The sequence below is a fragment of the Cucurbita moschata genome, unplaced genomic scaffold (assembly GCF_002738365.1).
Source record: "Cucurbita moschata cultivar Rifu unplaced genomic scaffold, Cmos_1.0 Cmo_Scf00019, whole genome shotgun sequence".
Lineage (NCBI taxonomy): Eukaryota > Viridiplantae > Streptophyta > Magnoliopsida > Cucurbitales > Cucurbitaceae > Cucurbita > Cucurbita moschata.
The window spans coordinates 4,245,277-4,256,524 of NW_019268535.1; the positions used below are offsets into that span (position 1 = coordinate 4,245,277).

The 11,248-nt window shown below is 36.1% G+C and overlaps 2 protein-coding genes and 1 long non-coding RNA gene across 6 annotated transcripts; all 3 read right to left on the reverse strand.

Annotated features, from left to right (window-relative positions):
• Positions 1–283: 283 nt before the first annotated feature.
• LOC111457181 lies at positions 284–800 on the reverse strand. The gene is made up of 2 exons (XR_002712880.1): positions 530–800; positions 284–451 (listed from the first exon to the last, which is right to left on the reverse strand). It is a non-coding gene; the product is annotated as an uncharacterized LOC111457181 (long non-coding RNA).
• A 743-nt stretch (positions 801–1,543) lies between these two features.
• LOC111456995 (chromatin remodeling protein EBS-like) lies at positions 1,544–5,855 on the reverse strand. Of its 4 annotated transcripts, none has more exons than XM_023099096.1 (6): positions 5,564–5,855; positions 5,089–5,431; positions 4,930–4,998; positions 4,025–4,163; positions 2,971–3,034; positions 1,573–2,009 (listed from the first exon to the last, which is right to left on the reverse strand). In XM_023099096.1, exons 1-5 carry the CDS (start codon positions 5,634–5,636, stop codon positions 3,020–3,022), a joined length of 639 nt encoding a protein of 212 aa, XP_022954864.1. In that variant the 5' UTR covers positions 5,637–5,855; the 3' UTR covers positions 1,573–2,009; positions 2,971–3,019. The 4 variants fall into 4 exon arrangements, with proteins under 4 accessions (XP_022954865.1, XP_022954864.1, XP_022954863.1 ...); XM_023099095.1 differs by having other exon boundaries at positions 1,573–2,865; XM_023099097.1 differs by lacking the exon at positions 2,971–3,034 and having other exon boundaries at positions 1,544–1,765.
• A 1,971-nt stretch (positions 5,856–7,826) lies between these two features.
• On the reverse strand, positions 7,827–11,212 carry LOC111456997 (plant UBX domain-containing protein 4-like). Its single transcript, XM_023099098.1, has 4 exons — positions 10,957–11,212; positions 8,940–9,225; positions 8,627–8,722; positions 7,827–8,410 (listed from the first exon to the last, which is right to left on the reverse strand). The coding sequence occupies exons 1-4, from the start codon at positions 11,100–11,102 to the stop codon at positions 8,027–8,029; spliced, it is 912 nt and encodes a 303-aa protein (XP_022954866.1). The 5' UTR covers positions 11,103–11,212; the 3' UTR covers positions 7,827–8,026.
• Positions 11,213–11,248: the final 36 nt, after the last annotated feature.

Consider the following 11,248-nt stretch of genomic DNA (forward strand, 5'->3'; position numbering starts at 1 on the left):
ACTGGTGACCCTCTATAAGGCGCAACCTCATGCATGTTGTGTGAGACTATATGGTGTCTTACCTAGGGAGTGAGCTGAAACCTCCCAGGTCCATAAAGTCACCTAGCTAATGGGTTGAACGATGTGAGTCTCTCGTTTCCCATGCAAAAATGGCTAGGTCCAGTCGAGTTTTGATCAGAAACCCTTGTTCTCCCACGAAGCTATTGACACCATGGTGGTCTGTTAGGCTCCGAGGGGAAAGTTAGGTCTAAAAGAAGCTATCCTCGACCATAAATTCCTAGTCTTAACATAATATCTAGTTCAATAAAATTAATTGGGTGGGCACATAATACTTCACTAGAATCATCATACATTATTCTACGAAAAATAACACATGCTTAACGGGGCGATAACTTCCATCAAGCACATAGAAATAGGGTGTCTAAGGAGTGTGATTTTCCTCAATTAGGTTCTAAGTCACATAAAAATATGGTTAGAATTGGAATCGACAAGAGGGTCAAAAACTAAGCCACACGCGCCGGCCACACACCTTCATGTGTCGAGAGGAAGCCTATTCGCAGGATTCACACGTGAGTGCCATGTGAGGAGGGAAACCTGCAGTCGCGGGTCGCTGAATCAGTTCAAGTCGGCTCGGTTGGATCACAGGTTAGTCGGTTCAACGGTTTGCGGGTTGGTTAGTGGATCACGGGTCGGATCGTGGGTTGTAGAAGTCGCATGTCACCGATGAACTAGAGTCACATTGCTCCACACAACACCTGACGAGTTGCTCCACGCAAGCTTCGACATGTGTCCCTCACCTGTCCAACGCGTTTTTCCCTCATTGATCAACACGTGGCACACCGGAATCTTCCTCTCTCCTCCTAGCAGATGAACAAATCCATTTTTTATTAGTTTTTCTTGGATTTTACATTTTTGTATATTTTAATCCCGAAATCCAATCAATTCGATTTCTTTAATAATGTTGTAGATTATCGTTCCATCTACGTCCTACTATTTTTCTTGGAATTTAAACACCATCAAAGACCAAGTTATGAGTGTCGGAAGTAGGTTTATTTCTTCCTTACCATTCTTCGACAACTTCGCGAGGTTTTGATTTCAATCACGTTTTTCGACCAAGCTTCTTCACAGATCTTGTAGAGTAACCTTCCTAGATAAACATACTAAAATATTAGATCTCAAACGCCAAAGAGGATCTTAGATCTGAAGAAAGTTGTTTAAGAACTTACCTCGTAGGCTCTCGATTCTTGACAAAAAAAATGAAGTTCCGATCACTTGAGTCTCTTTCTTCCTTCCTACGAGTTCTTGCATCAAATTATTGGCTGAAAACAAATTCCGGCCACGACCTTCTTTCTTCTATCAACTCATCTTTCTTTCACTTTTGCAAGTGTTATGTGGTGACTTCTGAAGACTCCTAACACATTCTTTCAAATTCGAAATTCATATGGTATGATTTATATTATAAAAATGTGTAGAAATTTAAAAACCAAAATAAAATATTAAAATAGATTTTGATATAAAGTTTATAGAACAAGTGAGTGTGAGCTTCCTAGTATTTGACAAGTATTTTTACTTTTAAGATTGGATATTCAAATTCACATCCCCATAAAAATGGTGTTTATACAATGAGAAGAGTTCAGAACCAGAGAAGAGACTTTCATTTTTTTTTCCTCTCCAGATTTGTCCATAAGTGTAGACTTGAATTGAGCATTTTCAGCAACCTCTAAAGTTTCTGTTTCCACTTTCCAGTGTTCGATCACATTAAAAGCTGTCAAGACAGAAACAGAAGAGAGAGTTTACCAAAAGGATACAACAAGACCAGCCTGAATTGTTATTAAGAAACTCCCTAAACCCCTACCTACACTACATCATTCACAGTACACACACACACACACACATATAGCTTCCTTCAGTCATAATACAAAAGTTTTACACAACAAAGTCCAAGCTATGCTGAACCCAACAAAGAGTCCCACTGGCCGTGGTCATCTCTTCTGTCGCTTCGACTCTAGCTGCAATAACAAACTTTCAGTTAATCGTTTTACACCACACATCATATAAGAATACATTAAAGAAATGGAATCTTAAAGAAACTGATGATTCTTCCCTTCCTCAAACAGGCAGAACTTGTAGTTTGGTCAGTGAGGGAAGTCGGTTTCATCTATCTTCCATTAATATTCTTACCTGCCTGAGCCATCTGTTGTCACAGAGATTACTAGAATACTTATGGCTTGACAAAGTCCCGGGAAAAAATGGTGAAAATGGATGCTATTGGAGGTGGGATTTTTCCCAGAAATTCCAACTAGTGATGTAGGTTTCGAAATGGACAAGCTTCCAATGTGAAACAACTAAGAGGCGTTAAGCAAACGAAAACAAAGCACCCCTCTCCCTATCGGTCGAGAAATGCTTACTACTATGCTTAATGATAGTGCTGAAAGTTGATGTATGTCTTTTCCATCTTACCCAAAACAAGTGTTGTCCTTCCCACAAAGAAGTATGCAGGACTTAGTTCAGAAGGCCGGGAAAAAGAGAGCACTTAATGGTGTGCATTAAAAAGTAATTATTGAAATGCAGATTTCTCTAGCAGTCAAGAGGTGGAAGTATGAACCTACACAAGTTTCATCCCTTTACTACAAATGTAAAATTTACGTTAAATTTGAATGTATCTTTTAACTTTAAAAAGTATCTAATAAATCTCTTAATTTTGTGTCCAATAGATTCTTGTCATGTTTGACATTTTGTGAAATTCACTAATCTACTAGATTTAAAGTTGAAAGTACATAATCAAGTAAGAATTTTGTCTTATAGGCCTATAATTTTTTTAAAATATAGAATATAAATGGGACCTGCAACATTTTCAGCATTGTACTGCAAAAGTTACACAAAATTTAAAATTAAAAACCTGAACTTCTTGAACTACAAAACATATTAGACATGGCCTTAAAAGCTGAGAGACTAAAGTTGTAATTCAACCTAAAATTTTGAAGCAACATAAATATGCCCCATTGTTTGATGGTAGATGCTAGATGAGTTTCAGCTGAGACAAAGGAAATATCGATCTTCAGAAAAAACATTGGATGCAATGGCCTTGATGTGTTAGGAATGCAAATCAAAATTAACTTTAGATCAAATTGAAGATTCATTAAAAAATGATATCATTATGAAAGATAACTTGCACTATATTTCCTTTTATGTGGATAAGCAACGGAAACAGAAGATAAAAGAGTAACATAACAGAACTTAAAAGCTATACCGTTCAACTTTAGACACTTTTGTTAAATAGTTGAATAAAAAATAAATGAAAGATGTGGCAAAAGCAGAGAATTAAATCCAAATTTAAAAAAAAAAAAAAAAAAAAAAAAAAAAATTTTTNAGAGAATTAAATCCAAATTTAAAAAAAAAAAAAAAAAGAAAAAAAAACATTTTTTCAGACCATAGAAAGCAAGTTACATTTCGCACTATATTATTAACAGTTTTCCCAGGCACTCAAGTCGAAAATGGAAAAACCAAATGGGTGTCGTGTTGATAATGAACTGGCATTGACTGATAAGAAAGCATTGATTTTTTGTCCAGAGGGGTGGGAGAGAGAAGATTTCAGTACTAATATTTTGATTCTTAACTTTTGGGAAGATGGCCTCCCAACGAATGATGTCCTCCTTACTTGGATCAAAGGATTTTTTTGTCACAATTATACCCAAATGGCTGGCTTTTAATGATCATAAGACTGGTTTTTGGAAAGAAAAAAGAAGTAGAAAGTTAAACGAAAGAAAAACCTTGAAATGAAAACATGATTGCTGTAATTGGAAATGAACCAAACTTATGGTCTGCACATTTAGCATAAACTAATCCAAACATTGTATATTTCAATTGTCTTCTTGTTATACTTGTGCTTCTGAGTTAAATCTTTAAATTCACCAGGAAGGAGAAAAAGACATCTGACGTGAATAAAAGTACATAAAGGATAATAAGCTCACAAAGATGATTGATATCCAACTACCAATATACGTAACAGACAACAGTTACTAACCTTGCTATCAGCCACCGGTGATGCTGAAAATGTATTCTCATTTGTCTTGACGTCAGCATCAGATGCACATTCAGAACACACAAAATGCTCCAACTTTTTTGCTTCCTCGATAGTCATACTTACGCAAGCCGGATGATACCTGAAGACCAAAGGAAACATAAGAGTTTTTGTATTTTCAAAAAGAAACAACGTCGCTAGACCGAACTCCTGACTTCGAGACTTTCAAGTTCCAGTACGAAACAAAATGATATAATATAACCACTCCAATCAGAACTTAGCTATTTTGTTCTTATAGAGTTGAAGTGAATATTCTATTTCTAACAACAAATTAAAATCCATGGAAAACTGTACATCACATTGCACTTTGAGGGTTAGTTTCCCCACCTATGGAGAGGACAATAGCCAAGTTAATTGATTAAGGTGACCTTTGTACGGCTTAATCTAATGTATGAGGTCAGAATGTTAAGGAACTGCAGATGACCATATGCCCAAAGTCAAATTCAGTGCACCTAGAACTCTATCTTTGAGTAAACATTTTTTAATTGTTAATTCATATGAACTTAGGGTGAGTTTCATAAAGCTGACTTTTAACCAATTAAAAATACTTCTTTAATGTTCATGATGTTTGGTCACATAACCCAAAAGTGATTGTGAAAAAAAATCTAAGAACACTCAAATAACTTTTAAAGTGAGAAGTATCTAACTAGTGCTCCTTTCAAAAAGTTCTCATAAAAAAGTGTGCGACTTTAAAGCACTACTTTAAAAGTTATCCTAAACTCACTTTCTTGGTTCATTATGCTATGAACAAACCACTTCGCTCTGGAAAGTCCAAATACAACAGAGAAATCAGCGATTCAGTACACAAAAGCAAGCATTAATTTCCCAAAATTAACATGGACATTTACCAGTCCTTACAGCCCTCGCATTGCACCATGAGGTCGTCTGGGTTGTAAGGCATTTCACATTTGCAATAGCTGCAAGAGAAAAACAAAAAACATAAGAAACCGATTCAAAAAATTTGCACCAGAAGAACACATTAGACAACAGAAAAGATGAAAACTCACACAGCAACTCGGTCTGGCGTGAAAGCTCCAGTAGCAGCCTTGTACTCAAATCTACAATAATAATCCTCAGCACCAACATTCTCAAGCTTAGTGTAGTTTTTAAATGAGTGAACAGTGCACCTCCCTTCAATGGTGTGAGCACTCTGCACATCGTAGTGATCCGACAAGAAGAGCTCCTTAGCTCCATGGAACTGCCTCCGACCTCCAATCGACTCCTCCGGCCGATAGTACCACCTCACTCGAACTTTAATATTGTTTCGATTATCAGCTTCGATCTTCTCGATGCGCGCTACATAAGGTAGCTTACTCGTTTCCGACGGGCGCATCAGAACACAATCTCCGACTGCAGAATCCATCAAATCAGAAGTTACAAAAAAAAAAAAAAAAAAAAAAAAAAAAAAAAGAACAGCATTAGACGAACAGAGAAAGGGGGAAAACGAAACAAGTTTTGAAAGTTGCAAGCGAAGGAGATTACCTCTAACGATCTTGTTGGTGCCTCTGATGGTGTAAGAGTCCAAGTCTTTCTTGGGCGGTCTGGTTTTGGCCATCCGTGAGGGAGGGAAGCCAGAGTGGTGAAAATGGGAAGGAATTGAGAGTATTTGAGAGAGAAATGAGTGGTGTTTTGAGATTGGAAGAGCCGTAGAACTTGGGGGAAGAAGAGAAACCCTAGTTCTTCACCATTAATCTCATCGTCGTTGAAGATGAACACTGTCCAGACTGACGCCTTCTTTGGAGCGCAAGCCCGACCCCGTTGGAAGTTCGAATATTTGTTTCTTTTTTTAATTAATTAATTTATTTATTTTCCCTTCACAAAGAAGGGCTTAAAAGTAATTTTGCCTTTTGGTTTAATTCTTTTTTTTTTTTTTTTTTTTTTTTTTTGTCCATTTTGGTATTTCCGCCTCTACCAAAGGTCATTTTGGTCATTGTAAAATGTGTATTTTATTTCAAAGCATAACGTGCATAACTAATTCTATTTACAATTACATAATTATTTGAAGTTTTAAAACAATCTAAGTTAAAAATAAATATCAAATATTTATGCTATGCAAATTAATAAATATCAAATATCAAATATTTGGAAATTAAGAAATTAAAGAAAAAAAAAATAGAGAGGTAAGATAAGGTGAGGTGAATAATAGAGTAGGAAGGTAAGTTGTGATTAAAGATAGAATTAATAACTTGTGGGACCCACACAACGAGAGGTTGAAGTTAATAAATTGTATAAATTGTGGGACCACCGTTGCGAAGAAAAGTCGATCACTCCATCAAATCTTTTTTTAAGGTATGCCTAATATGGACGGAATAAGGTGTACCCCATACTTAAGATTTAGATTAGGATTCAAAATTTGAATTTGAGACCTATGCCCTCAACATTCCCCAGAACATGGTCAAAATCCAAATTCAATACTTGATGATCTCAATATTCTTTTGCATTTTCTGAGACATGATCATGTTACCTACTTTTTATGAATAAAGACTATTCTCAACTGATATATGAGTATACTAATTTAATGAAAATAAAAAATAATTTTTTTCTTCTAAATCCTCCATTAAGTTTGTTTTAACTAAGGTACTACTCTAACGTTAGATAATTAAATAAGGATAAATTACAATTTGTTGAAGTTTTAGATATTGTTTTATTATTATTATTATTATTATTAAAAAATATGTGGAGAGCACACATTTTAGAGTAGATAGTTTTAAGAAAGTTAGAAATATTTAGATTTAATTTAGAAATATTTAGAATTAATTTTTAATATTTTGGGAATTTTATCAACAAATAGAAAAGATTAAATTTTAACATTTAAAATTTTAAAAATTAAATTATGATTTAATGTAAAAACTAAATTTATAATTTAACCTAAAATCTAATAAGAAAATAAAGATAAAATATATATATTTTTTTTAAAATTACAACACCTAATGTAAAATTAATTTAAATTTTTTTAAAAATACTTCTAACTAAGGTAAATTGTTAAAATTAAGTTAAAAATTAGGTTAAAATTTAACACTGACTTTTAAATCCCTCTAATTTTAAAATTTTTAAAATTTTAAAATCTTAAAATACATATAACAAGTTTTACTATAATTAAATATTCACTTCCATTTTTGTATTTAACAGCATTTTTGTATTTAATACTAATAATGCAATAACTTAATAAATAAATAAATAAATAAAAAAGACAATTTTAATCTTTTAAAAGATTCATAGGTGGGCTCAACTTTGAATATAGGCGGTGAAAACTACCAAGTTAGAGTAGCGAAAGAACACCAATAGGAAAACCACTCAACTGGGCCGACACTGAGAGACGAAAGCTAGAGGAGCGAAAGAGATTAAATACCTACCTTTTAAAATTTAGTTATCTGTTCCTTGAATAAACTCGTAATTTAACCTATCATTAGCTACACCAGGTGTCTGCCCTAGCTGTCAAACTCCTTTTCAAGTCAATGATGAAGACACAATGCCAACCCTCTAAGTCCTTAATTTATCAAGGTGTCCCACCACTCTCACCTGCTAAGTCCCCTAAGGTAAAAGCTTACCCTCCCTCCCCCTACCCCCAGGCTGTCTACCTACCCTAGGTAGGTTGCTTTGCCTCTTAGATAGATCTAAACCACGTAACGATTCTAGTCATAACATGTCATGAACTTGCGTGTTTGAAAACATCTTTCAAGTCCTGAAAACATCTTTAAAACGACCTTTCTCAGGCTTGATCACTCATGCCTCCACATATATAAGAAAAGCAGGCTCAAAATATATCTGTATAAGAGGAATTCTTGCAGTAACTTGTATAGCAGCAAATGTCTTCTGACAGAACATGAACAAAATAGACACCAAACATCCTCTTTCTAACAACACGGATGATATCCAAATTTAGAACCATTTCAATGCTAAAATCCTTGTTTTCTGGTATGTATCAGAGATAACTTATCTTAGGTGCTAGAACTTCTGGATGACGACGGAATTCGCAAGACCAGCCTGCTCGATTGTCTGAGTCATGTCGCTGAGAAGTTTGGGAGGGAAACCCATCAACTGCAGCTGATAGTTTCTGGCACCCCCTGGCCTAGACGCATCGATGAAAGCACGAACATCGCTGATTGTGTGATGGTAATTGAAATGAGCTATCATCCGTGTTCCATCTGCCAACCTAAGCTGAATTGAGGTTGATGGCAACGATTCATCCACGACCAGCCCTGCAGAAGGGCTTGGACTGCTATTGACATTACTGGGAGTAGAAGTTGGCTCGTTTGTTGCTTGGGTTGGCGTGGAACCACCAAGAGTTCTTCCTACACCTTGAAATGGAAGGCGTGGCTTTTCTGGTTCCTGCATGATACAAAATACGGAGTGTAATATTTATATGCTCCAGCGACTACAAACTCAAAAAATGTTCAGGAACATTAACTGAAGGTTAAATACTGAGTCAAAAGCTCCCAAACTTCAACAGATTCTCAACTCTTGAAAGAATTCTATCAACTATCCTGGTTTGTTTATATGTTCAAATTGTAGAACCAACCAGTGAAATCTAATAAGGTTACTTACACGATACTCCTCCATCCTCCTAATCAAATTCACATGAACGGACGACCTCCTATCTGCAGGTTCAAGCTCTCTGGGGCACTCGGACTTTCTGATGCTCTGGATTGAAATAATACAGTAAACACAACCATCTCAGGACAGCAATCAGTAATCCAAAAAAAGAAACGTATCTAATGGAGTGAATGAAAACTTACAAACATTGATCAAATATTTCCCAAAAAATACATTTCATGTTTCCAATATTATCCATGGATGCATGCAAACACATGCACATAAATATTCCATTAGAACATTAAAAGTACCGTATTCCACTTACCTCCAAAAAGGATGCATTTTCAGGATCATCCAACCTCCTTAAAGGCCCATCGTTTACAGTAAAGCCATTACTCCAGAATACAATATTGTGAATAATGCTCTCAGGCTGATCAGGTGCAGAACGTACAGTTTCTCCTGTCAGTAACCTGCCAGTTCCAGTAAAGCTGCTTGAGCTTGAAGATGAACGGGGATTATCAATAGGACCTTCCACTGCTCCCATTTGCCTAGCTTGATTGAAAAGTGAATCCACATCATTGCCCTTTGTAGGATCTTGGACAAGCATCCCGCTGAAAGTTGGCAACAGTGTTAGCATCCAATAACCTTAATTCTTGTCAACTTCAGAGTTACTTCCAAAAGGAGCTTTGCATAAAACTTGGACAGTTTTTTTTTTCTTTTCAGTCTTTCATTTAATGGAGGGGGAAGAGGAAGGGAGACAAGTCAAGTAAATTATTACATTAGATCCGACCTTAAATTCTTGCTTAGATAAGCAAAAATGAATATATGAAAACAAAACCATGTACAAGGGGAGGCGGAGGAAAAATAAGACAGTATCCCCCACTAAATACTAATTTCAATTATAAAGAGATATAATTCCTCGATAAAAGAAGAAGAATTCTGTATAGAGGGAAAAATAATATCAAATTCACACTCTTCTTTGCCTTCACTCCAAAACTTCAAGAGCCAAGTTACCCAAAAGAAAACCATAACGGAAGAAAACCATAATCTCAAAGGTAAAATGGACTTTAGCTCAATCATTCTCTGTGGAACTTCTTGAGGGAGTCTCAAAGTGGTAGCGATTTTCTGAACTGGAAGAATACTCTTTACCCATTCCTTGTGGTGGCCTTGGTCTCAGTAGCATTAGAATGAATGAGTTCAGAACTCCTTTCTAAGTGGCACTGTTGTTGAAAAATATAAAGCTTAGCTTACAAAAGGGAAGAGATTCCTATCTCGAGGGAGAAGATTGACTTTATCACAATTATACTTTTGAATCTTCCACATTGCAACTAAATTTTTTCAATCCCAGGCAAGCTACTACAATAGAAAGCTTACGACGAATAGGATGTTTCTTTTCCTATTGCTAGCGGTGGCCTCAGTCTCCATCGCATCAGAGTGAAGAATTCAGGACCTCTCTCTAAATGGATTTTGAAATCCCTCAAAGCTCTCGTCCTCACGGCATGAGTTATTTCTGGTTAGTACAGTAAATAAAAGTTCGGATAATTGTGTAATTGGGGCTAGTTAGCAAGTAGCAACCGAGGCCAAGCGAGATTCTCGTCTTGCCAACAAGCTTTCTTTGATAATTAGTCCTTAAACTTAGTAGACAGTTCCAAGGTCTTCTTTTATCAAGTTCTTAGGGAAGGGATTCTTGATAACGAAAATCTGAGGCACTATGTTTTGGCTAATTTTAAGTGGCAAAGTGCCAAAGAGTTAGAAATGAGGTAGGAGGATGCAATTTCCTGCTTCAATGAAACAAGAAAGTGCTTCTTGACCGGTTATGAAAATGGTTACAAATTTGTTGACAAAAATTAGGCCATTCCATTAAAGATTGTAAAAACTTCCAACTAAAACATCTTCTAATGGCCAAATAAATACTTCCATGCCCCCTCAATATTGATTGGATATATGAAAATTGGCTGAATTCCTTCTCAACCGTTCCATCTTTTACCCACCACGCAAATTTAGGACCCTAACTACACGTTACCTTACTATTTCAATTTCAGTTTTCAACAGCGTCCACCAAAGTCCAATCGTCCCAAAAAAGAAAAGAAAAAAGGTTAAAGAATAACCCAAACGTGATAAAAACTAATGAATTCAGTGAAGGGAACACCCCTTCATCCCCAAGAAAAACCACATGAACAACACTGCAGTCTTCTTAGCCTACCTTCAATTAATTTAAGAAAGTAACAAGAAAGGATAAATCCACAATCACTTACAAACCGACTCCTAATGAAATGGAATACAAATTCACTAAAGCAATTGCAAGAACAAAGAAGAAGAAAAAATTAGGGTTAAAAAGCGACCTCTTCTCACCACCCGTGTAATACTCTTGAGGACCATCGGGGTCGCCGACGGAATCAGGCGATCGTCGATTGAGATCGGAAAGGGTTCGGATGCCACCGGTCCGACTGCTGGAGGGCTTTGATGGCTTGTCGTCTCGTGATGCCATTGACGATGCTGATCGAAGTGAGAGAATGGGAAGAGGAGAGAATCTTGAGAGAGGTCGCGTAATTTCTAGGCAGATTGCAGGATTCGTGAAGAACGCTATGTATACACTCTGCAGGCTAATTGTACCGTTTTTTTTTTTTTTTTTTA